The following is a 27548-nucleotide window of genomic DNA, read 5'->3' as shown; positions in this document are numbered from 1 at the left end:
GGTATTCAATAGTCCTCTGATATCACAAATTTAGCCACATATTCATTCACACAGCAAGGGAAAAAGGGTAAGGTTAAGGTCAGGGCCAGTCCATGGTCTGTAAACAGGTCCCTTCAACATCCATGAACTCCTTCTGCAGAATCTATATCAATTAACTAGGGAAAAGAAGATACGCTTCTGTATGGGTCTGTACCACTGGAAATTTGCAGAAGTCTGAGAAGGGAAAGATGAAAAAGGAGTCTTCTCACAAATGCTATTATTTTATTTATTTTTAGGGAAAGTTGTATAGAAACACAACTTGGCATTGTTTCAAACGTTTCTAATAAGCTTTTTTTCCTCCTCAAAATTACACTAATGCTTCAAAAAGTAAAATTAAACTAAATCTTCAAGTAAATAATTGCTTACTGCATCAGTCTTGCTAAACTTATTTGTTTCACTGAGCGACCACAGCATTGACCATTTTCCTTTGAATGCTCTTTCACAGGAAATCCTGTTTCCAGCAGGACAACAGCAACTGTGGCAGGCGATGAGATCAAGTTGCAATAACCTGAATCTGCTCATAGGCCACTTATAAGAGTACCAAGTTCTGGCACACACATCATTAGCTTGCCAACGTCCCAAGAGTCCACCTCGCCTGCCGGAGCTCTCATGTTAACAAACAACTTTGTGGTCACAGGGTTAGAGAATCTATCAAAGTCTTCAGTTTACAGCTACCATGTGGGAGTAGTGTTAAAACCCTACTGTGTATGAAAAAAGGTGTCATTTGGAGATGCTGTGTTTATGGACATTGGTGGTACATTGCAGTTTTGGGCAGGTTCCACTTGCCAAGGCAACACTATCCAGTGATGACTTAAGATCTCCTGGCTCATGTATTAAAGTCATGGAACAGCTGTCTCCCCTTTGATGCTCCACAGAGCTGAAACAAAAAATAGCATCGTATTGAAATGAGTAGTATTATTTTGCTTACCTCTCTCAATGTAGCTAGTGTTCTTTTATCAATTGTAACTTGCTTTATGAGATCTTTATTGTCCTTTTCAAATTCTTTCAGCTTATTAGACGAATCTCTGAATCGAGCAATTTCTTTTTCTAGTGTCTTGTTTTCCTTCTCAGCAACTGCCAACTTTTCTGTGCTATCATCCAAAATAGCATCTTTGAGCTCCACTTGCTGCCAAAGCCGTTTTGTTTCTTTCTCTAGCATTTTTTTGTCTTTTTCAAGTTGAGCTATTTCTTGTTCTAGGGCTTTGTTCTCCTTTTCTAACCTCTCCAGCCGTTTAGCAGAAATCTTTAGCTCCTCAAGGTTTCTCTGGAGGACCTGATTTTCACTGTCCATACCCTGTACTTCTTTTTCTAGCTCCTGGATCTTTTTGCTGCTGTTCTCCAAGATTTGCTGAAGTCTCTGGTTTTCAGAGTTGACACTCTGATAGCTTAACTCCAGCCTCTCCGATTTCTTGCTCATTGCTTTTAACATTTCCACATTCTTCCTTAAGTCTTCTTTCTCCCTCTCCAAATCTTTATTTTCTGCTTCTATTTGTGCCATTTTTGTGCTGGTAAATCTCATTGTCTCCACCACTCTCCTGAGCTCCAGATTTTCTTCATCCAATTGCTTGTTGTCCCTTTCCAGGTCCCCTAGCCGGATGGAAATATTCTGCAATGTGTCCAGGGATTTTCTCAGCTTCCTGTTTTCCACTTCCAGATCCCCATTCTCCTGCTCAAGAACTTCAACTTTTTCTGTCACTATTTTCATTGCTGCTGCCTTCTTTGTAAGCTGCTCATTCTCTCTCTCCAGCCGATGGAGCTCTTTTTCCATTTCTTCCACTCTTTCCACTTTTTCCTTAACCTGGTCAAAATCTTTTTCCAATTGTTTCTTCTCAAATTCCAGCTTGCTCAGTCTGCTACTAGTCTCTGTAACCATTTCATGAAGGATCTTATTCTCTTTTTCAACGTCTTTTATTTTTGCCTCGCTGCTCACTTGAGATCTCTGTCTCAGGGATAAGACCACTTGATTCAGGTGATCATTTTCTTGTTTAAGGTCCTTTATCTACGTAAATAATAAAAAAATAATGCAAATTTTACTCATTTGCCTTACAACGTGCAGAATAAATCAGTCCTGAAGCAGACAGGACAAACCATGTCCATTTAATCCAAGACGAATTCCTCAGCACTTTTCCCTGACTAAGATGAACAACACAAATACATGTAAACAATTGTGGCCTCTGCTAACATGATATTCTAACAAATTTCAATGGTGCCAAGAAGGTCAAGGCAGAGGGAAAAACTGGACAAGTGTCCTTCAGAGAACACCATGGAGAGGATGCTTTTTTGAGAATAATTCCTAGTAAAGGGTATCTTTCTGTTTAGGTTTACATTCACATCTTAGGGTTCCAAGGATACAAATTCTCTCCACAACACATTTGAAAATTTAAAACAGTTACAGATCTCATTACAGACACACTTAGTGTAAAAACAGTACACTTACCCCACTGGCCAAATTTCAGCTGAAGCAATTATGATTTAGATGGCAATTTGCATGTGATTCTTATCTAGACAACGTCTACAGAAATCAAAAAGGACTTAAACCTGAAAAAATTAGAAACTGTCCTTTTCTGATGATTGAGGATACTTCTTTTCCTACTTCCTGCCCTAGCTGTGAAACGTTAATTAATTCTTACCACAAACAGTCTGCATGTGTTCTAACAGAAATGCAGGACTTTGGTGGTAAACTGCAGTTTCCTAGGTAGAGGTCTGGGTAAGAATCCTTCAAGATGAAAAGCACTACACAAATAAGACACTTCGTTATTAATCTTCACCCCAAAAACCTTGGAGTAAATTTTAATACAGGCTGAAAATATATAGACCAGCCTCCAATAATCTGTGCCTATATTTTCTTCGCTAGTCAAATTAATACAGATGATACCTCACATGTACCTATAACAGGATAGTTTCAAGGCATTGTACACAAACTGCAGTACAGTAGTAAAAGCGAAGGGCATTTAAAATATTAATCCAGAAGACTTAAATGCTTTCTCAGCATCTTTTTAAAACAGAGCAAAAAAGTTTGAGTGTCTAAAAAACCCCAACCAAACAATCAGGAAGGACATACAGCTGGCAGACCTATCTTCTGCAATAAAATAGGGTTTTACTGACACATCCTAAAAACTGTTGGTATCCCCGTTCGGTAAGATCCAGGGCTTTTTTCCCCCTGAAGAGGGAATGTCTGTCCTTACAACAGCCTGAAGATGCCTCTACAGTTACAGAAGTAGCAGCTACCAAAATATGCTGGGCTTTTTTGCTTGAATAAGCCTTTTACCTAGATTTGAACAAATTCAATCTGCACCTAATAGCTCTCAAATTGCCCTATCTTCCTTAGAAAACCAGATGCACTAAATGGTATCTGTAAATTACTACCACTGAGCATATATTTTTATATTACATTTGTGAAGTCTTTACCTGTCTGTCTTTGTCAGCTTTTAGAGTCTCCATGACAACTTGTAGCTGTTCCTTATCTTTTATTAGTTCCTCACTCAAGGTCTCCAGATCTTGATTACTTTGTTTCTCTTTTTCAATTTGATTTTGCAACTTCTCAATCTGTGTGGATTGAACACAAGAAAACATATCAGCCACAGTTCGACCATGGGCATAGGGCATGGGACGTCTTCAGTCAGATCAGGTGGCTCAGAGCCTCATCCAACCTGCCCTTGAATGTTTCCAGGGGTGAGGCATCTACCACCTCTCTGGGCAACCTCTGCCAGTGCTTCACCACCCTCACCGTAAAAATAATTCTTCCTTATATCCAATCTGAATGGTTTAAAACCATTATCCCTTGTCCTGTTGCAACAGATCCTGCTAAAAAACGTTGTCCCTGTCTTTCTTATAAGCCTCCTTTAAGTGTGGAAAAGCCACAATAAGGTCTCTCTGGAACCTTCTCTCCTCGCAGACTCAGACGAGGAAATGGACTGTTTTGTCTTTCTCACAGTGCCAAGAACTTCCTTCATCCCTATGTAGATCAGAACATATAAGGCAGAGCAGCAAGAAATGCTTCAGTTGCCTGCCCAAATGCCCCGCTGTGCTCCTGTCGTCAGTAATTAAGTTTCTGGTGCTCACCTTTCTGACGGATTTGCCTCCTCTGAGCCTCTCCATCACTGATGGCCTTAACCTACCAGTGAATGCGGAGAAAGTTATTAAGACAATTCAGTGAGCATCGGGGCGGGGGGGGGGGGGGCCGGGGGGGGGGGCACGGAGAGGAAAAGCACTGGAGTTTCCAAGTTTACCTTCCCTCTCTGTGTGCTCTGTTGGCCCTCTGTTTTCCCTAGCAGGTGATAATACTGGATTTGAAAGACTTGTAAATAAGGTCTCAGTCCCACAATGAAAGAGGTCTTCTGACTCCCTCCTTTTGAAAGTTGTACTCATGCACTAAGCACTGAAAAGCAGTAGCTCTTTGGTATTTAGAAGCAACGGGTTCAGAGAGCCAGGCTGCCCAAGTTCGGAATTATTCCTTTTTATGCTTATAAAGTACTTTGAGCACCTACAGCTCTGCACAAGTATCAGCTCATTTTTTTTTGTGTTGGTATTACAAACTTCGCCAGCAGTGAAAATGTCAATGAAATAGGTATTAACAATAACTCTTACAAGTGGGAAATAGCTGGAGGCTGGGCTCTGCCTATGTCAACATGTGCCTCATTACAGGAAGTGTTTAAACAAGCAGGGGCTGCCCAGATTGTAGATAAGAGGGGCTTAGCAGTTAGAAATGTAACAAAGTTTAGTTCATTGTTCTCAAAGGAGCTGTTCAGAGAAAGCCGGAACATAAATGCAGTAACTCAGCAATAGCTGCTCTTCATTAGTACCTCCCAGAAAACTGCAGGCAAGTAAGAAACTACTATTTACAGCTTGTTTCAGTCCAAGAAGTTAGGAATGCAGAGAAAACAGATCGGTACTTGGACTGCTGCTACTTGACTGCGCCTGGAAGGAGGATTTTCTATTATTAGCTTTTCTGAAAACCTTGCAAAAAAGGAAAAATGTACATGACTTTTCCTTTGTATCATCTCCTCTTGTACTATCTGAATAACCCTGTTCTGGCTATGTGACCTTTCCAAGCACTGTCAGTACAGAGCCAAGCATACTCGGACAATTTTGAAAGTCTCAGACAATGGATGAATGAGACAATGGACAATGAGAGAGGTGGGAGGTGATTCTGCCCCTCCACCTGGAGTACTGCATCCAGCTCTGGAGTCCTCAGTACAAGACAGACACGGACCTTTTGGAGTGAGTCCAGAGGAGGGCCACAAAAATGATCAGAGAGCTCGAGCACCTCTCCTATGAGGAAAGGCTGAGAGAATTTGTGTCATTCAACCTGGAGAAGAGAAGGCTGTGAGGACACCTTATTGCAGCCTTTCAATACTTAAAGGGGGCCTATAAGAAAGATGGGGACAAAGTTTTTAGCAGGGTCTGTTGTGATAGGACAAGAGATAATGGTTTTAAAACAGAAAGAGGTGAATTCACTAGATGTAAGGAAGAAACTTTTCATTATGAGGGTGGTGAAGCACTGGAACAGATTTCCCAGAGAGGTGGTGGATGCCCCATCCTTGGAAACATTCAAGGCCAGGCTGGACGGGGCTCTGAGAAACCTGATCTAGTTGAAGATGTCCCTGCTTATTGCAGGGCAGGGCTGGACTATATAACCTTTAAAGGTCCCTTCCAAGCCAAACCATTCTATGATTCTATGAAACCAAGATTATTTTACATATCATGTATCAGGTCTCTGTACACTGAGACACAACTGTATGTCTCACACAGACTGTGGAATACTGTCCATTACGATTTTTTTCCAAAATCTCCCTGAATGGGAGGTGAAATCCATCAACAACTACGCTGGCCTGTAATATTCAGTCAACAGCTCCTATCATATTCTGTGTTTCTCTGCATTTCACCTGCTCTTAATAGTAGTATTTTTAATTGCCATTTTTTCCTCATCGGTCTGATGCATACAGTGTGTCCCTCTCACCACAAAGGCTTCCTTCCCCACTACTGTTTTTTGTCTTATTTAACTACAGACCTGGAGGTGACCCCACCTCAACACATTCGAAAACATCAGACTAAATCTGGACTCACAACTGTTAGCATCAATACAGTGCCGTAACAAGAGGTGCCCACAGGAATGTGCCTGGGTCAAAGCCAAAGGTTAACCACAGCTGTTTGAGTCACTTAAATTGCAGATACACCGCAGGTATCTGCTCAGTGCATTGTATGCCTTGATCTCAAATTTTATGCACGTTAATTACAGCTAGAGTGAAGAACTCATCCACAACAGGTCATAAATGGCAGTCTGGAAGTAGGAGTACAGTGAACTGAATTTTTGCAGTTTTTCTTGTTCAGAGGAGAAAGCCAAGAAGAACTGGTCTCTCAACTTGGCAAAAGAATCTCTACAGAAGATAAAGTGGGTCCAGTGATGGATACCTGTTCTCCCTGGCAGAGAAACTGGCACTCTAGTGGTTACAATCTCGTAATCCATGACCAGCATTTCACATCCAGATTCCTTCTCCCCTTGTCCTTTAAGGCATTCAATTAGCCCATAAGCTAATGAGCTAATTAGTTGTTATACTAAATAGATACAAAGAATGGGATGTTTGTATCAATGTCTCACATGCACAGGTTACAGCAGTAACGGGAAAATGAGAAATAAGCCTTATATTCTAGATAATTTAGCAAAGGCACAAATGTGGAAAAAACTTACATGGAAATTGTTTATACTTAGACTAGCAAGAAGCCTCTTTTTCCCCACCAGTATTTGGCTCCATTAATCAGAGCTCAGGATGCAAGTTGCTAGCCAGACAAAAATAAAGCTAGTGGTTGGAGGTGAACTGAGCACTGTGTTTCACAAGGACAAACCCTGAGCTGGTATTTGAGCTAGATGTAATCACAGTTAATAACAGAGTGTGACACACATATATATAAAAATATATTTTTAAAATTATGACCTGTATGTTTGTTACACAGATTAAAAGAACCTAGATCTCTGCAGAGAGAGAGACACTAGAGAACTTCTAATAGCCAAAAGGACAGGACAAAGACAGAGTTGATCCAGGACTGTGGACAGCAAAAAAAGACTTTTAAAAAAATATACTAACCTGAATTCACCTGTGTGATTTACATTGAAACAATATTAAAACTTTCAAACAAACAAAATAGTTCAATATGCCAATAGTTCAATATGGTAGTGACTACCATAAGACAACAAAAATGGACAAAATCAACAGTACAATCTGAGAGGGGCAAATGTGCACCGAAAGACAGCTTTTATGAAAACAGGAACAGTCACTTTTGCATACAACGATGCACCTAAGTAGGCAGTAAAGTAGAAGGCAATAGAATACACCAATGTTAGAATGCAATTAAATAGAAGGGTCAAAAACCACCCCCAGTCTTCTGGGGAACATGGTTGAATTCCCTGCAATCCTTCATCGTTCAGAAGTGTCATACAGCCCTGTGCACACTGTGTTTAAAAACTGAAGAGCTCTATTCCTGTGAGCAAATTACCTTTTTGCTAAGCTGTTGATTTTCCTTTTCCAGTTCCACAAACTTTAGGCTGCTCTCTCTGGAGGTCAAGGAGGCATCTCTCAGCTCTTGGATTGTGTTCTGCAAGCTCTGATTATCCTTCTCCAGCTTCAGTATGCGACTTGAAGCACATTCATTCAACTCAAACACAAAGGACTTTCTGGCTGTTGAAACATGAGATTCAGAAGGTGGCACTAACCAATTCACAAACATCTCCCTTCCTAGGTCCTTAAGATTTACTTGTATGAAGATAATTGCAGTCAGATCCTTATCATTTCAGCTTGACGGCTAAGTAAACACTGCCTTAAGAACAGAACCCATTTTCACAGATAACCTTTAATAAGAACCGATAACCATCTTAAAAGATACTTACTTTCCTAACTCTCCTTAAAGTTGCTTTAGCAACTATTAGTAGCATAATCTACCGTGATACCCTCTCATACTTCCATCAGAGGAAACAAACTGAGGCAGAAAGTAAACTACTGTGAAGTGTTTGCTAAAAGAACGAGATGGTGCAGTTCCAATAGCTAGTGAAAACTTAGGGATTTGATCATATTTAGTCACAGAAAAAATTCTTACAGAAGTACACTTCAGCGCTTACCTTCACAGTTACTTCACCTGCTGAATCAGGGAGGATATTTTACTACCAGGTACCCAGGCACAGGACGTGCATCAAAATATTGATCACAGAAAAGTATCTGCCGTTGAAAACTCAGAACTAATAAAATCAATGCAACTTTTACAACAGAGATGCTATTTTACTCTCAATGTTTGTAGATCAAAAGTCTCCCTACCTCTCAGCCTTAACTTCCAGCACCAAAGCCTCATTGTTCTGTTCATTTCTCTGCTCTGCACCTGAATAAGAGTAGTCCTCTGTCTCACACAGAATAATTGCTACCCTTCACCTCAAAAACACATTTCTAATGAAATTGACTTTAACATTGTCTTTAAGTCTCAAAATTATTCACTCCTGCTAAATAATCAGCACTATCTAATACAACACCCTGAGTACTTAGAACTGGCAAGTTTCTGAGAATGGTCAAGTCCCATTTGTCTCTTTTATGAAGCATCACCTGGAGAGTTTTGGTCAAATGAAGACTCGAATAATAAACACTAACTAAATACTCCAGTTCTGTCCTGGAGTAAAGCCCATCTAAATGACTTTTCCTATGCTTACTTTTTAAATAATTTTGAATAAAATATTCCAAACTAGCAGGTAAAATCATCTGCTATCTGCCACTCTTGCTGACTCAATTTGAAATCCAGGGACAGGAGGTTTTCCAAAAGAGCTTTGCAGACTGACTATTTGTACAAACAAGCTGCATTCAGAACAGCAACATGCACTGAAATGGAACTTCTTACAGATAATTATTGTAAAAGCATGACAGCGCTTCTGTGAAATAATTTAAAGTTTCAAAGTTTAAAGTTCTTCGTTTCTTTTAAAATCAAGCTTCCTTCACTATTTTTTTCCTAGGGAATACAAAAGATTACTGATGTTCTCAGTATCTGAAACAACTCCCTATTTGAAACAAAACATAAAATTAGATAGTTTTACATTTTCCTGAAATACTCTTCATCAGTATTTGTAAGTTTTGAGAGAATCTTGTTTTTTTCTGACTAGTATAATAAACAATATCCTTGATTACACATAAGGAGGAATAGAGTGCCATTCACATCCCAGGCTAAGGTAAACCTGCTTTCCAAATTATTAATTAAAACTAACAACTCATTAGCTGTTAATCATAGTAAAGAGAACTCAGATCTTAGACAGCAAGTAGATTTCAGGATTGGAGTCAGGCACATATGTGGTTATTTTACAAAACAAAGCTATTCTTCTAGACAGCTTTACTGAAAACTGAACATCTGCTTACTCTAATTTCTTCCTTTGTCTTCAAGTTAAACTGTTCCTGGTAGATAAAGCCAAACATGCAAGCCTTAGCAGAATCAGGTGAATAATCAATAAAAGCCGCACATTGAACTGCACAAAATAGCTTCTATTTCCCATGTTCCATTTAGCATTGTACTTAGGCTGGTATGATAGACAGAATGAATGTTAGAACAGAAACCAATGCTAAAACATGACTAGTGAAAGAAGCATTAGTTATGTTTGTGATAGTTACAGAAATCAAATCAACCACTAAAAAAAAAAACAAAAACAAAATCAGCTAGTTAACTATACACATTTTTCAGTATCTAGTAAAAATAAATGACTTCAACATACACTGTTTCCTGAGACCTAAAGACCAGCTAATTGTCTGTACTAATTGTACTAAAGAATACTAAAGATCACAGAGTCCTCCCAGCCATTCAGTTAGAAATATTGAGTGTTCAGTGTGACATTTGTGCTGTGTCATTTACAAAGCTTTCTTTTGTTAATTTTTATCATTTTATTTACAAGTCATTCTCTCAGTGACCAGCAAAACAGAAGGAAAACATTTCAATGCTTTCACAAGAAAGTGAAAGAAACTAAAAGGAGTACATTTTAGAAGTTTCAAAAAACTAAGTTCAAAGCCAAGAGGATGAATGAGACAAGCTTGGACTCCATTTCTGTTCCTGTCTCAGTCAACCACTGTGTCTATTCTGAAAGAGAACACAAACACAACAGCTACCCCAGCTGGTACTCACTATCTGCAAGACTGGTGCTTTTAGACAGTTGTTCTAGTTCCCAGCCTAAGTGTGCAGACTCGTTCATGCTCTGTTTCTGGGCAATCTCCAAGACCATGTTCTCCTCCAGCAGCTCTTCAATTCTCTTCTTGTCTGTGTCCCGGTCCTGTGCAAGACACACACGAATGAAAATTCATATTCAGCTTATCTGTAAAATTCTTCTGCCAGTTGAACTGCTACAAGCACAACACATGTTGAGGGTAGAAGAATCTCCTTAAACACTGTGTGCTTTTATACTGAAATAGATGTAGAGCATTAAATGTTTGCTGTGGGCTACCATGCATGCCACAGAACGCAGTGCAGAGACACCCAGCTGGCCCTGTTCGGAGTGAACTTGGGTCCATGATACGCTTCAAGGGAGGGTGACTGAAGTGAGAACACACTGGGTGATGACAGGGCCAGTACAAGCCAGGGCCAGTAAGGCAGGCTGGATTCAAGCTCTCTCCAGAGCTAAGCTCTTCAAAAACATGTAGCATCATGCACTGACACACTGGAGACTCTGCACATACAACCTTGAATTTTACTGAGCTTCTTCAACTTATCACATCAAACATGGATCCAGTTACATGGACTGGCAAGTAATGTCTGCCTCATAATTTGGGTTTTAAAATACCCAGAAAACAGATCTGGCGAATGAATCTACCATTGCTCCTTTGTATTGTTTTGGCAATTTGCATTTGTGGAAGCTGCAGTGGTGCCTCAGAGGGTTCCAAATTTTTAGAAAGCATTACCCAAAAATTCATCAATTCACCTAGAAAATCATTATTCAAAATCACCAGGCACTTCAGAAAAGCTGGAGCACGACATGACCCTTATAACACCCTGAATCAGTTATTAAACATAACCCCACACAGCATCCTAACATCTTTGTTTCCAACAGACCTTGCTGGAAACCCTATACAGTTAAACCCACAAGAATTCAAAAAATAGAGGAGGACTGTTAAGTGAAACACAAGAGATGAAAGAGTATTTATTATTTCTGGTGGGATCCAATGTTGCTTTTTGTTTGTAGGCAATAATCTGCCACTTCTTATATTTCCTTGTCTATGAAGCAATAAGCCATGTCTCTGATTTACAGAGACATAACTTTTGAAATTTTGTGTCTTTTACAGCAGTACTGGATTCTTAAAGTCACTGTAACGGCTGGGGGTTTTGTTTCCAACAAGAAAGACCATTTACTACAGTAGACTTCATTTTATGTATCTAAGAGATTTCTACTTAACTGACAGATTTTAACATCTCCGTTACCAATACGTATGACAGCAATCTGTATTTTAAAATTGTGAAATACCTTCTAGCACAAAATCAAATTCATCATTCTCACACAAAAAAGCATTGGCAATATTTACATTGTTAACATTATAATATTTCAAGAATTCAAGTACACAAAATTCAAACTAAACTCTTTAAAAGCACCGTTGATTTATTTGCCTGTCTCCACTGGTTTTTGTGACATGAATCTGTGATCTAGCACAAAAACACAAGTTCAAAAAATTAGCATAATGAGAAGGAAAGGGCATACCAATTCTACATCATGAAGTTTGGATTTCAACTGCAAATTTTCCTTCTCTAATTCATGCAGTTTATCACCACGAGCTCTTGCCATTGTTAGCTGTTCTTCTAGCATGGCCTTTGTTTCAATTAATATGATGTTGTCCTCTCTTAACTCCTAGGGAAAAAAAGTTAAAATGTTCATCTCTTCACATGAACTGACTTTTCAAAGACTAGGTGACTTTCATGAATTAATACTGCAAAACACAAGAAAACTTTGACATGTTTCCCTGTTTCATAAAAAAGTTTTTACCTGATATTTTAATGGGAGATTCTGTGATGTTTAACGATCTGTGTCATTAATGCATTAATTATTCTGCTTTAGCCACAGTATTAGAAACAAGTTAATTATACTGCACTCTGCATGTTCCTTGCAAAGCAACAAATGAAGCTCGGTGCATTCAAGTATCTCATCTCCAGAAACATGAAATGTCCAAAGCATTAATTCTTAGTCACGCATTCTTGATCATGTTTTAAACACATTTATTAAATTCTGTCTTATTTAAAATTATAATACTTCACAGTTAGCTTTTACTCCTGTTGATCCTCAAATTAAGTCTTCAGTCAGAGACAATTTTCTATGGCAGGAATGTATCAGCATTTAAAAGATTAAATGGATACAGGACAAATTCTTGCCCCGAATAGTTACAATGGGACAAGAAGCAGATTATTTGACTCTCCAAAGAAATGTTCTTTCGTCTTTCTTTGCTTTCCTCTGTCCTTTCCCCATCCTTTTCCCTGCTCCAATGAAATATGCAAAACCAGAAAATGTGCACACAGGCAGGATGAAATGCTTATGACCTGCCAAGTTTATTCCTGGACAACTGTTTTCAAAACGTGGAGTCTTTGCTGCCATTAGTGTTCACGTCTGCTCTCTCAGACCACAAACATCCAAACCAAACAGACTCCTGAAAGATCACCAGGCAGGCGCAAATCACTTACACTGCTTGATCAGCAACTGCCTCCGCATTCTTGGGGGTAGGACTAGCCTTAAGAAGCCTTATACAGCTCAGTTATTTAAAAAAAAAAAAAAAAAAAAAAAAAAAAAAAAAAAAAAAGTGGGGGGGAGAAGAGGAGGAGGAAAAAAATAGAAGGGGAGGCGGGGAAAAATAGAAGTGGGGGGAATAGAAGGGGAGGGCAAAAAAAAGGAGGGGGCGGTAAACAAAGACAGCTGTAAAGCACAAGTTAATAGTGTCTGATGACAGTCATTCCCCTCACCTTTTGATGCTACAGGGGGCCGTGATTTAATAGCCTTATATAGGAAGCAAAGTCAGTTTTCCTGCATCTTGACTATAGGTGACACGGTATGGAAAGCCTCCCGTATGCAGCACCATATTGCCCCTGATCCCTCAGTGGGTCAGCTACCAACTTGCAGAATATGAGAGGAAAAATTTTCCTACTACAGTAGCATTAAAAGGACAAGTAAGTTAGTGCTTGCAAAGTGGTTCAACTGCCGCAATTAAGATGTCTGAGTATGCAAATACCTAAAACAATAATACTGAAACACTAATTTAATAGAATCAGCATTTTGGGCCAAGTCTGATCTAACAGGGTCACTTCAGAGCGGGCAAACTAAAAAGGCTGCCACTAAACAGATGACAGATCAGAGGAAGTAAACAACACAAAATGTGCTGGGTGTCATGTAAGCTGCCAGAATAACTGTCATGAAACAGCAAAATGACAGAAGTTTACTTTGCTAGATCATCACACTCCATCTAGACCACAGCCCTAAGTAGTAAGGTGGTGTCTGACCTCAAAAACATGGCCTCAGAACTATCCCCAAAACTGCCTACCAAGCAGGAACTAGTTATTTAGTGTCTCACGAAGAGTCAAGCCAAGTGCATACACACATCCAGTCTCTGGTACAAACCACACATCACTAGGAGCTGCAATATATGGAAGACTGAAGCACATTCCATTGAGTGCCCAGGAGCGGCGGACATGTCAGTTCAAAGCAGTTCTGATGAAACCTTAAATTAATAACCTGGTGAAAATGCCTGCTATGGCGAGGTCAACATTGCTCACTGGTGTACCCATGATCTGAAGTTGTCTTAATATTGAAAAGTTCATATAATTTAAATAATTACTCTATGAGAGCTTTGTAGAGTTACATCTCAAGGTGTGGAAGGTAAAACTGTCCTAACCAAAACATGTCAGCACCAACTTCTCCCACAAGTCGCTAGGATACATAGTTGACCTCAAATTTTGCCTGGCTACAAATCGCACTTGTTAGACAATCAGTAGATGGTGGTCATGGGCTGGTGGTACTTCCACTGAATTAAGGTTTATTTTTTTCTTTAATTAACAAACCCACCAACATTATTTTGTAACTCTGAATTTCTTTTTAAATTTACAGTAAAAGTAGTTGGCTGTGGATTTTTTTTTAAATACACTGAATTTACTAGGCAAGGGATTAAAAAAACACCTTTGTTTTACATCACTTAAATTGTCATGGTTTAATATCCAACATATAATTCTGCTTTTGTAACTTCTAAAATAAATCACTTTGTGGTTTGATTCTGTATCACTGTGCCTTGAAATAGTTTTAAGAATGTGCATTGTGTACTCACATGGTTACAATTAACTCTGGGAGTAAGTGGTTACACAATCAGGGTGTGTTGCCACAGGAAGACATTTTCAGAAACTAAAGTAGCAATCAGATTGTTTAAATCTGAAACTAGAGAATCTGCACACGCATCCAGACCTAGCTATTAAACAGAGTTCAAACCCCTCCCTTCTGGAAATTCAAAAGCTGAATTTTGAATCACTGAGCCATGATACAGTTAACATCTTGTTACAATCAAACACTGCCTTGGACAGCTATATGAGAACACACAAGAGTTGCTTTCGCTTTTTTTAACATTCACAGAAATTCCTCCCGTTATCTCGCATGGAAATGTGATTGCAGTGAGAGGAAGAAAGAATGGGCAAGGCAGACTCCCTGGCCTTGGAAAATAATCTGATCTCCTGGAGTAGCACAAGGTTCAATGAAGAGGAATGTCAGAAGGAAGCTTTACATCAGGGAGAAGCATCTCCTTGAAGGAAGCCCTGCATTAAGCCTGCTTCTCCACATTCACAGTTACGACCTCATTAAGCCACCCCAGCAGGAAGGTCTCCAGAGCATATTCATCTCCACGTCCCTTGAATGACAGTCAAATTAAAATGTAATTTCTGAATGATTTTGTCAAGACATACAGAGAAGGAAAACACCAGACACGCCTAAATGTGTTAAATTCACATAGAGAAACACTTGGTCTTTTTGCACTCCTTCTGCAATAGCTCCTTAAATCTCTTCCTGCCACTACTACTTATTTTTATTATGTGCTTTCAGAAACAACTTGTAAGCTTGCTTGCAATTCCGAAAGCTTGTCACAGTATCAGAGACAAAACACATTCTATATTTTTTGCTCAAACTACCAAATGTGTACATGAACTACAAGAAGGAAAAAGTTTTTAAGTGCTCATTTAATAGCTTTCTGCATCGACACACAAAGGTAAACTCACTTTTTCTTCTCACTTACCAACTTGGCACTGCTTATTAACAACTCTGTCAAGGCCCTACGAGCCTTAAAGTATCACATTACCATAGAAAAGTGGCTTACACAGTACATTACACACCTACATTTTCATTGCTGTGCCTCTGTAAGATCCGGTCAGGTCTTAAGACTTACAGCTTAGGAAGCCAACCGCAACCAGTAAATGCTACAAGATGAATCAGCACTCCAGTGGTAAAAATCTCTACAATGTTACATCTCTGCACAAATCTTACAATTTGGAATTGTAAGCCAAACAGTTTTTGAAGGAGGAATCTGAATAGACACTGAACTGACTCCAGTCATTAACCCTTCTTTTGGAGGAGCAGAGGAATTGAGACAGGTAAGACAGAAAACTGAAGGACCATGGAAAGTTGGATACTGGCTACTCTGCACAACCTTTGTGCTACTCCATGACTACAAAAAAAACGACTGAGTACTGCCCTGTGGAATGCTCTGAATATATCAGCATGAAACCAGTGGAGCTTGCCTGACGCTGCCACTGCTCAGCACTGGCAGTCCATGGCTGTGCCAAGACTTGATCCATGATGGAAGAGGGAGTGGTGAGAATCTGAAACACTCTGGCTATTCTAGACCACAGAGCAGCCTGCAGGCAGCTGCGCAATCCTGCTGTGTATTAGAAAAGCTCAGCCCCTACAGCAGCAACAACTTTTGCTAGAGGCCACACCGTGGCCCAGAATTAGAAGAGTGCCATATCATTGGGAAATATTCTTTGTCCCACCACTGTATTTCAGGGAGGTATCCTTGGAAGCTCAGCACTCACATCTCACGTTCATTACTTTCACCAAAATCTGACAGGGTGGAAGAGGGAGTGAGTAAAGCTGGAACAAATTTCAAACTGAAGTGGAGGTCCCTTTACTGAATGATACGTTAAACAAGATGAGCGTGCAGACACAGAGCAGAAAACTGCTGGCTCTTGGACAAGCAACGAGGCTGAGAACTCAAGAACAGAAAATAGCTACTCCCTTCATCTCAGATGAAGATCAGACTAAAAAAACTCCTCTCCTAGCTTTGGCTAAACTATCTGAGCAGCAGGTAGAAGCTAAGTGACTCCAGTGCACAGCCGAAAGGGAAATGCCAGGAGGCCATGCTGATAGACAGTGTGCCAGCTTAATCCACGACTGATTTGCCAGCTTGAAGGAGGAGAAGAGAGAGAGCTAGAGCTTCGTACTTCCTAATGCAAACTGGGAATTACTGAGAGGGAAGACAGGCTTTTGTAGACTATGACTACATTTAATAAGCATCCATTTTAGTGAACCTATTCATAAAAAGCAGCAGCTAGCTGGCCCCTTAGGTTAGAGAGGGGAAAAAAATAAATAAATAAATCGATAAATAAAATCACCTACAAAGAGTTTATAGAGCAGAAATAAGATCTGTTCTCAGCCAGAGGCCTGGCAAATACGAGTTTCAACATTACTCTTCTACCTCAGATCTGGGATTTTATCTAATTAGAGTGAGGCTGTCAATTACTGAACCTCCATGTGTTCAGCAAGTTTGGATATTTATTTTATATGGATTATTGAGAGTTTAGGTGAGAATGGCTCAAAGAGCTGAAAGGACCGAAAATAAGAGCAGTCTGACCCGAATTTAAGGTCAGCCATGCTGTGAGCAGTGAGCTGGTTTAGACGATCTTTACAACCTAAGTTAATTAATAATTTCAGGATGGGCATAGCTGCAGGGGACTAAGCTGAGTAGCTGGCATTACTACTGGAACAAAGCTATACATTTCTCATTGACACACCCTACTCATGGCATGAGGGAAGATCCAAATTTTCTCTTCTTTCTACTACAAGCAACAGTTGCAAAAAGGGGTGGCTAGAATTAGTCATCTCAGGTCATCCTTAAAAATGCCCAGCCATTTTAACAACAGTTGCATCTAGTACAAACCCCTATGGAAAAACATCCAGACATTCATTTAGCTAATTCATACATGACATTTAAAATGTCAGTCAAAGGTAGAACTCTGGAACACAGCCATTTTACCCAAGAGTAAATTTTCAAGGCTAGAATAAAGGTCTGGATTCTCTAGAAGAAGCGTCCAGAGAAGGTCTGTCCTGTTTAGCCACATAATGTTGAACTAAGCAGGATTTATTAAAACAAATGGGTATTTATTATGTACACCAGGCTCTTCTTGCCACTGAAAGAAGTTTTAATGTTGCTAAGTCAATAACTATAACGTATGTTATGAAATTTCCACTTGCTCTGATGTTTTGCTACAGTCAGCTCAATGACAAATGACACATGAACTGGTAACACAACAAAAGCCAAACATTAAGGATTACTCAGCAATCTTTCTCCCAATTTTCACTTGCCTCCATACGAGCTTTGTAAAAATCCACATCATGAAGTTTCTCTTTGCACCGAACAAGTTCCATCTCAAGCCTCTCCACACGGTTTGCTCTCTCTCTTAGAGAGTCGAGCTCATCTCTGTATGCCCGGGCAGAGCGAGCGTCTGAGGCCAAGTGGATATTCTGTGAGAAGTGAGGAATAAGTGGGGAGAAAAACCTTTACTTTAAAGCATGTTCTTTAAACTTTATTTGTACTTATTTACTTCCTTACTTTAAGAATAGGCAAATAGCATTCCCCTGTTTCAGGACTAAGAGAATCCTCCTACTAGTCAGTAAATTCTCTGCAAGAAAGAGAGGTTCTTCAGCCTGCTGGGACTCTGACGTTTCTAATGCCTGACGCTGCATAAGCTTCAGGCATTATCAGGCTATTAGCAAGCTGAACAGATGAGACTGCTTTCACCAGTTTGGTGGAAAGCATAACATTGCTATGCCATAACCATAATCAAACAGCTTGCTGGAGTAACTTTATTTCTTCATTAGAAAATAGGCATAATAGTATTTTTAGCCTCACACTTAAAAGAGGCTTTTTTTAAACAGGGAAGACTCACAGTAAAACAAGCCCATCTTACCTCTTGTTTTATTTTTTGCAGCTCTAGGGTGAGCTGCTCAACTTCATGTTTAGAATCCACAAGCTGCTCAGACTTCTCTTCCCTGAAAAAGATTAGAAAAATCTCCGTAAGACTACTTTTTTTCCCCCCCCTGAAACAATATTGGTTGTATGGACACTGCTAGGAATCTAGAAAGGAAGACAGGAATCTCCTAGCATATTCTGAACATAAAGCCTCTTTGCCATGACAGTTTCATAAAAGCAAGAGGTTTTTTCTCATGATATCGTACACATATCACGGATCTGAGTTTGCAACTCTATTTTTATACTAAGTACCTCTGTTTAAATTTCACTGTACTGCTGTCACAGCTAGCTTCGCTGGCCTCTGGACTTCCCACTAATGATTTAAAAGTGCAGCTAGCAGTCGTCATTTTGAAGAGGGAAAGAGAGAGATGAGACAAAAAGAAAAATGGAAATAGCCACCACTCTGTGTTTAAAGATCGGTTAAAAAAAGAAGAAAGATCAAACACCTATACTAGCTTCCTCCTGCTATGAATAAAAAAATTTGAAAGATGTGATTCTGAGAGCTCCCATGAAGACCGGTGTACTGAAGCCAATGGGCACCTGCATTTTCAGGATGCACAGGACAATGTACAAGTCTAACTAGAAGCACTAATCACTGGTGACTCACAGCTCCTGCCGGATTCTTCTCAATTTAGCTTTCGTGTCTGCCAGCTCAACTGCAAGGTGCTGCTTGTCTTCATTAGAAAGAGGGTTGGCTGGGTTTGGTGAAGAATCTGCGCTTGGTGCTTTCAGAGGACTTGGTGGCTGCTGAGTCTGCAGATAATCTCTCTCTTGAGTGAGATCTACAATGACCTGGAAATACAAAGAAATATGTAGTGTTAAAGAGATAAATAGTATAATTATACATTGTTTTTCAAGTATCTAAAAGTGATTTACAAATGTAGAAAATTATTAGCCTGGCAATAAAAAGAATTCAAGTGATAGCCAGAAGGGAAGGAATCTCCACTATGCTCAGACCACTAAAATATTCCCCTTCCAATGCTCAAACTAAGCAGTCTGTTTTGCTAGAATTCATAAAAACCTATAACAACTAACATTTTTAACTAACATAATCACAGTCAAAAGCATGACAGAAAATTAACAGATTAAGAAAGGGACAGGCCTCCTCCAGAGATCTGAAGGGAAAGGAACCGATGAGTCTGCAATAGATATGGTTGTCTTCACACAGAAATAAACTAGAGAAGACATTGGAAGCCATGATGGTAGATACCAATGGAAACACAGTCAAGCAGTCATTCAAAGATTAACGAATGAGTAGACATGCAAGACAAAAATCTCAAGACAAAGTCACAACTTCAAATATTTTGGTGTCTCCACTACCTGGAGAGATCACTCCACTCCTCTCATTTCACCAATCATTTCAACACACCTTAGTTTTTACACAAAAATCAACGGAAAAGTAAAAATCTTTCTACACATTTTCAGTAGTAGAAAGGTGCAGAAGAAACAGAAACCCAGTGCACAAGACAGAAGAGAAGAAATGGACCCTGCATCTACTGCTTCACATGAGCTTTATATGGGAGAGATAAGTCATCATACTTCTGTGCATTCATCTCTCTCATCAATGAGCCTCTTGAGGTGGAAAACCATATTCCTGGAGAGAGACTCTAATTCTTCTGGGGCCATATCTGGGAGCTCCAGCCACTGCAAGTCGAAGACATTCTCCTGGTTGTGAGTCACCTAGGAACAGGAACAAAAAAAAAAAAACCAAACAAAAAAACCCAACCGAAAAGGTCTTTCCACTGGTTGATTTGTACATTTGTTTGCCATATATGCTGCATGCCCCAGGTTATTCTACCAATCAATTAAAAAACATATCACACTTCACCAAAACCAGGTTGTAAATAACAAACACAACTGCCTTAACTGTAACACTACCCAGTATTTTCCAGTATTTAGGTTTGGGGTTTTTTTTGTAATTATTAAGGCTGATTCTTAAAAGTGATCAGATACACATTATGACCAATAGCACGTGTGTTTGCATATTGGAAGTATGCAGCTGTCTTACTGCAAGCACTTAGGTGGTCACCACAGGGATGTGAAGGGACTGATCCCACACTCAGCAGTTAGGCTGGTGTCTTACTGAGAAGCAGCTCTGCCATCAAACGAATTTGCAATTACCAGTTGATACAGCTGGGAGGAGATGCCTTTAGCAGAAATGTCTCTGGTTGCTGCTAGCAGTGTACCTTTCAACTGCTATCTTACCCAAACTGATTTCTTCCAAATGATTTAGCAGAAATTTCAGGCAAGTCTCTCCAGCTCAGCTAAAGACTGTTCCTGCTTTTGTCATAACCATATGCTTAATTCATCACTTTTTTTTTTTTTAAAGCAGAACTATTTTTTTAAGTGTTAAGAAAAAAGTTCCTGTCTTAGACTTTCACTATCTGTTCCTCAAATCTGAGTGTACCGGGCTTTCTACTCCTGCATGCACTGACACCTGGCCACAGCCAGGGCTTGCTCTCAGCGAGGTGCACCCAATCAGGGGCCATTTCCACATGGCTCTCCTTTGGGTCTCCAAAGCAAGCTGGCTCCTATTGCCTGTCTGTATTCTTTCCTTCTACAGAAACCTCAGAAGTCCAAGAATAGTCACAATTGGATCAAACTTCTCTTTAAAAACAGAGTATATGTCCAATTTCAGCTGCAGATACACTCTTCAAGACTATATGATCTGGGAGGCAGCTGTCTGAAGCAAGACGCTGTGGAGCCTGTGTCTCACCTGCCACAGGACTGGCGACCAAATACCTACACCATTGCTGCAAGGGGCATTGCAGCTCCTAATCCATACAGGCATTTCGGAAATATTACACGTTTCCTTAAAACAATTCCTTCTACACAGCCTAAAACTGGCAAGCAAGGCATTTACCATTGCATCTCTTTAAAAGACCACTGAGCCAAGTCATGTTCCCAGCGCCTACTATTTTCATCTGATAATTTGATTGCAGTAATATATTCATTTTTTTTTTCTGAAGTTCATTAAACTATCATGAAACTCCAAGAATTAATATTTCAGAGCTTAAAAAACCTGCTAAGTCAAGGAATGGAGAGATAAAAAGTCAAAACAGACAACCCAGAGTCCTACCTCCTGAATGTGCGACACAATGGCAGCTTGGGTTTCAATATCCAGTTGTTTTATTCTTTCAATAAATTCTTCTTTTCTTTCACACTGTTAAAAGAAAACACACTCTGAAACAGTGCTACATATCCTAAAATCTTACTGCACCATTTTTTCATTAAAAAAAAAAAAATCCCCACATTGCTAACAACAAAATGTTTAAGATTACACTCTGTCACACTAGTGCTCCATATGGAGCACGAATCAAATTATGTATTAAGTTATTTAAACTTTTTACAGTCAGTACAATTAAGGCTAAGATAAATGGCTGGTTTTGCTCTTTAAAAACAAGTTCAACATACAATGAGATCAAGAGGTGGAGCAACAGCTGGAGGAAATCATCGCAACTTCATTAACAGAGCTGCACAAATTGCATCATTTAACCTGCCTGTGTTGCTGTTTGCATTTTGCTTGGTTTTGGCAATGAAAAGAGATGCATCACTTCAGATACTATTCATATCAACACATGATGTTGCTTGTTGGGCTAAATCAACATGTGCTTTAGATAAAAAAAATGAGGTTGAGAAACATTCTGGATAAAAATGACTGACATTTCAGACAAACAGATTTTAGTAAATCTTTTACTTAAGGCCTTAAAAGAGGCAGACATCTGCTATCTGTGTATCTGTGATTGTACACTAACAACATTACTGCCTTCTTGTAACAACTCTGCAGTGTGGTAAAGTTAAGCATTACTTAGTTTTTTTTAAACTCATTTACAGCATCCTTTTGAGGCCTGGTTCTCAACCATTCCTTTCACTGGGAAGAACCTCAGGCCCGTAAATGGGGACTGAGGATGCATAGCAGCTTGCCAAATCAGACCTTTATTCTCTGTGCTCCAATGCAGCACTGAGATACTTCAGAAGAGCCGTATGTAGACAGCCTTACCCTGACATAATTGAATTGACATAGCTGAGCAGGGTAAGTGTCCTAAGACATGACAAAAACACCAGACAGACCTACAAACAAGATCAATTATAAGCAAAGGCTCGCTGGCAACGTGCCTATTGTTTCCTGCTACAGAGGTTCAGCGGGCAGAACACTGATTTCTTTATCTGGTAACTGTCATGCATTTCTGGGGAGCTTCCCATATACATTGCCTGTCTATTTATTTTAACAAATGCCACATAAAAAGCCCTACAAGAATATAAAAAGTATCTATTCATTTTGGATTTTCTACATGTAATATTCAATCAAAAGATTATGCAAATAAAATCAGGACTCATTAAACAAATGTTTAGCTTATCTATTTGTTTTGCATTAGTATGTCCTGTTCCATTCCATATTTTAAAACAGTAAGAAAAAAAAAAACCAACCTTGATAAAAAACACTGTTCAAAGCTTATCTCTTCGCACTTTCTTATCAAATTGGACTACTTAGTTGCAAGAGTAAACATCCTGTGGCTGACCAAGCACTGGTAACAAATTGAGGCCACTGCTATCACAAAGTGTGCTTCCTTTCCCCTGCATTTCTTTCATTCACCCACTGTGTCTTCTCACAATTTCATCTCACAGCTGTCTTGAGCTGGAGATTTGCTGATACAGCACTGATCTTTGGGTGGATTTTCTCAGTCGGGGGCGGGGGGGGGGAACCAAACAAACAAAAAAAAAAACCAAAACCCACAAACAAACAACAACAGACACACACACACAAAAAAATCATCTTCTTCAAGCCTTTAATGAATATTCACCTGCACAGCACATCCCAGAATCAACAACAGCAGCTTCTTAATTTCATCCATACTTTTACCTAGAGAGGAAAAAAGGGAATAAGTACATATGTACAACAAATTAAGTACTTACAAGTTATCCTCTCCAAAATACTCACCTGAAAATAGAAATAAGACATTTGAACAAGTGCCTGAACAATATATAGGTGCTCATTATAATGTTAGCATAATTTACATGTAACAATACAGTTCTTATGGATTAGTTTAAAATCTCAAATCGAACAAGACTTTTTTTCCTGGACGTGCTATCCTCACCTACATTTTCTGAGGCTTTTCTGATCAACACAGGGACCAAAAAAAAAAATAATTCCTTTAAATGGTTCAGTGCAAATGCCTAATGCTTGTCCCTTTTTTTGTTATTAACATGGGTGCAAAAAACCCCATCAAACCACTCCCCTTGCCCATGATCCTCCCCAAAAAAACCCAAAGCAAAATAAAAACCACCCTGGGCAGAAGCAAAGGAGAGTTACTCTCAAAAAAAGAACTTGTCCTAAATTCCCTCTCTGTAAAATAGTTGCCACTCAGACTTCCCAAAGCTGAATGCCATTCTGTGCATATAAATTCTCTCCGAGTGACACTGTAGCCAATAAATTCTGCCTCTGTTCTGCATCAAAGCCCATTCACACTTTGAAGCGCAAAGCCCATGTGCTAAGAAGGATAACAAAACAAGCGATGTAGAAGGGAGAATACGCAGCTAACCATATGCTCGGGAAGCCGCGGGGAGGAGGAGACGCGCGCAGGTTGTTACTGCAGGGAACCGTGCTGCGCCCAACAGCCCTGCCCGCCACCTCCTAAGGTTAGGAGAGAGAAAGCTGCACGGGGGGAATCGGTGTGGCTTTCAGCCAACCCCAGATCTTGTTTCAACAAAATTATTGTGGGGATTTTGGAGTGGTAAAGAAAGTTTATTTATATATATATATATATATATATAAATATATATATATATAAAAGACAGACAAAGGAAGATGGAAAGCAAGGAGCTTCAATGAGGAAACAACCATTATGGAGTCAGGTTCAGGAAAAGGCTGTCCTCATCCACACCAGGGGAAGAGAAGGAGAGAGAAACAGGCCACGTATAGTTTTCTCTCATCCCTATCCATCTGCATGCTTCCTGACACAGAGTGGGATAAATGCTTTCATTTTATACCCTGCTTTACTCGGGTGCTCTGTTGCTCCTATCGCTGAACAGATAGATAATAATTTCTGAGTGCAACTGTGTTCCTCTACCAACTCCATGCCCTTGTAAGCTGCACTTGCAGAAAGTTAGAAGCACATGCAGCACCCAAGGCCGGGGAACCAGAGTTAAACTGACTCATCAATTAAGCTGCCGCAGCCCCGCAGATGCACAAAGGCACACTGACCTAAATTACCACGGGGGTTACTTCCATTCTCAGAACCTTGCACGCCAGCATGGCCACATGCAGGCAGCTTCGGAAGTAACTTGTTTTCTGATTTCCTGATTTTAGGGGACATAAATGCCCTAAACCAGTCTTTCAATGTACCTTACTTGTTAAACAATTTTTCAGCAACTTTTAGGAATGTTGATCTTTAAAATGTTTCAAGAATGCCCCCCCAGAAATTATCAGTATACTATATGAATCAACACTAGAGTTATCAATATCTAAATCTCACATTATTAATCACTAAGATTTTGCAAGCAGAAATTCCTCTCTTCTGCAGAGACAGACATATTTAAAATGTGCTAGTTCACCCTGTAAATATAATATTGTTCACTTCCCTGTAGAATATTTAAAAATTGTTTTTGACATACAATCTTTCTTGCTCTTCTCCCCTTATCTGGCAGCTCTTTTCTGAGAAATTACAATTTAATATGCAAATAACATTTCAGTCTCTGAAAGCCTGTATGATTCTGAATAACACAACCTTAAATGTAGACAGCGTCACAAAGAAAATCCCTCAGCAACAACAAAAGATGATGTGTTACTCCATGAACAGTTCCTTTGAGGGCACTACTAGGCCCACAGAGATAATTAGTTTGGTCAGAAGTAATTTTTTCATGAAACTGAGTTCTCATTAGAGTTTCAGTGTTGTTCAGTGTTGCATCAGCTTCAGAGAAGATCCAGGCCATAGATTAAATGCAGAGCATGCCTGCGGGACACGACAGCAAGAGTCACTAACTTACAGAGAGCAAGTGACTCAGGTGTGCCTGTCTCATTCTCCCAAACTTACTCAGGGCAGAACATCTTCTCCATGACAGACCAGAGAAGCAGCTGCCAGGCAGCTTGCTCTGGATCACATCAGACAAGTACTCTAACCCTCACGTGCTCTGGGCACCTGTAGATTATTAGTTTGCTACTGTTTTAAAGCTAACATTTGACAATCTGCTCTCCCCACTGGCAGCTTTCACAGAAAACTTAGCTGTCAGGATGTTTCAAAATTTTCCAAGATTTCTTTTTTAATAAATTGTTTCATACTTGTGTACATGGTATCAACATATAATGAAAACAAGATTGTACCACCCACTTCCAAGATTGAAAGTTCTGCTTAATAGATCTGTTCTGCCAGATGTGCAAGTGTTTCAGATGATATGTGACCTACACTTCCCTCAATTCCTCAGGCTTTCATTCAGTTGTTTTCCACGGACTGAAGATGTTTTGTTGGCATTAAGGCACTCTAAGATCATTCACACTCAAGCTAGGTTTGACTAACATTTTAAAGCCTCATAGAATAACATTATTTACAGGAGATATTTAGAAGAAAATGGGTATGAGTATGAAAAAACCTCTTTACCAATCTTAAGTGCTTCAGAGAGAGTTTTCAATTAACCCTCAGAACAAGCCAGGAAGGGATTAATTACCCCTCTCCCCTTTCATTTCACCCACAGGAGAGCTGAGATACCGTAGCCTTAAGCGGAGTGCCCAGGGTTACTAAGTGAATCAGAAGCACATCTAGGTTTACTTCGCAGCAGCTAAGTTTTATGCTCAGGACAGTGGTTTTAGCCTGTAATGCATGTTGAACAAAAGCAAGCGATCTTTATCCCCAATCCAAAAAGTTAGTTATTCTGTGGTGTTTTTCAAAAGGCTTGATTTGTGCTAATTTAATAAGGCAATGTTCCCTGTACACTGCATAAGCAGGAAGATGCTGGCTCATTGAGATGACAGAAGTCCTTCCTAGGTGGCTGGGAAGAAACTCTGCTGGGTCCACCCAGGCTTACTAGCTGACCTTAACAACATAGTGTCCTCCCACAACACCTGGGATGCAAGTGCTTAGATCTGGGGCAGCTCCTGCCAGACAGGCACCCACAAGCTGAAAGCAATGGACAGCATTCAAACTTGCAGTTAAACAGCAAGGCGCTAATTCAAAAAAAAAAAAAAAAACAAAACCAAACAAACAAACAAAAAAAAACCAAAACCAAAATAAAAACACAAACAAACAAAAACAACCACCCTCTTTTCTTTCACATGTTTTTGAAAATTCCAGGGCAGCTGCTCTCAGGCTGCATGTCTGTGCCTGCAAGGGAGCCAGCCACCTGGGGGATTTGCAGAAAGACCATCTGCTCCCAACCATGAGAGAGGGCCAGCAGGTTTGCTCAAAAATAAAGGGAGGGAAAGCCCGAGCACCACCTGTGCATCCTGGGAGGCTCCCTGTGCCAGAGCCAGGAGACCCCTCTGCTGTCACTGGGGGATAGAGGGTGGGAAACAGATGGCAGGACTCAGGGAGAAGGCGGGCAGAAGGATTAGGAGATACAACAACAACAAAAAAAGGAGGATCATGGTACAGAGAGAATACAGACAATTTAAAAAAAAAAAGAGGAGGAGGACAGGAAACACCAAAAAATGGAAACAAGAGCCCAAGCATGTGAAATCTTGAGCTTGTGCACTTCTTTCTGCATATTTCTACTTTGACACTCCTCCAGCAGAACAGAGAGAGCACCAGCACATGCAGTGGTACACATGGCGGGCAGTGGAGGTGCAGAGAAGGTGGGAAGGGGTGAAACACACAAGTGCCTTTTTGCCCAACTGTAGCAACATCCTGAGTGAGAAAAGCTTGGATGCTAAATTTACACTACTGAGGCAGTGTTTTGTTATTAACTTTATATTTTATTAACCTGTGTGTCTCTGGAGGACTGTGAAACAAAATGAGGAAGGAAACCAGACATGAAAAAAAATCCCAGTGAGAGCAGACATCTTCTATGATTCTAATGAAAAAGTTTCCATAGACACTCATTAGCAGGGACTTCGGGCTCTCTCATTCACAAGCTTAAGATGTAATTTGAAAAGGAGATCTAAATAGCAAAGTTTTTTGAAGCTACAGAAATGAGCCCACTTCAGGCAAGTAAAATCTCATTTCCATTCTTGGTCTGAAAATCCCTCCTCCTCAAATTAACTATGACTGTTTTAAAGGACTGATTGCTGTCAGTTTCCAAGTACACTCACTAGTTGTGTTAAAC

General features: G+C 39.8%; 1 protein-coding gene across 3 annotated transcripts in view; it reads right to left on the bottom strand.

Moving 5' to 3' along the window:
• The window catches only part of CCDC88C (coiled-coil and HOOK domain protein 88C), a 98496-nt gene that overhangs the window by 26172 nt on the left and 44776 nt on the right, over positions 1-27548 (bottom strand). For all 3 annotated transcript variants that reach the window (XM_086748440.1, XM_086748442.1, XM_086748441.1), the window contains exons 5-15: positions 23099-23157; positions 21376-21459; positions 19836-19976; positions 18904-19088; positions 18235-18316; positions 17630-17788; positions 11735-11881; positions 10174-10318; positions 7531-7712; positions 3448-3585; positions 968-2038 (exon numbers count right to left, since the gene is read on the bottom strand). In XM_086748440.1, coding sequence (XP_086604566.1) covers positions 968-2038; positions 3448-3585; positions 7531-7712; positions 10174-10318; positions 11735-11881; positions 17630-17788; positions 18235-18316; positions 18904-19088; positions 19836-19976; positions 21376-21459; positions 23099-23157 — 2393 coding nt within the window. The remainder of the gene's footprint in view (positions 1-967; positions 2039-3447; positions 3586-7530; positions 7713-10173; positions 10319-11734; positions 11882-17629; positions 17789-18234; positions 18317-18903; positions 19089-19835; positions 19977-21375; positions 21460-23098; positions 23158-27548) is intronic.

This window comes from Chlamydotis macqueenii, chromosome 5 (assembly GCF_036417535.1).
Source record: "Chlamydotis macqueenii isolate bChlMac1 chromosome 5, bChlMac1.mat, whole genome shotgun sequence".
Lineage (NCBI taxonomy): Eukaryota > Metazoa > Chordata > Aves > Otidiformes > Otididae > Chlamydotis > Chlamydotis macqueenii.
This window is presented reverse-complemented; position numbering and strand designations above follow the sequence as displayed.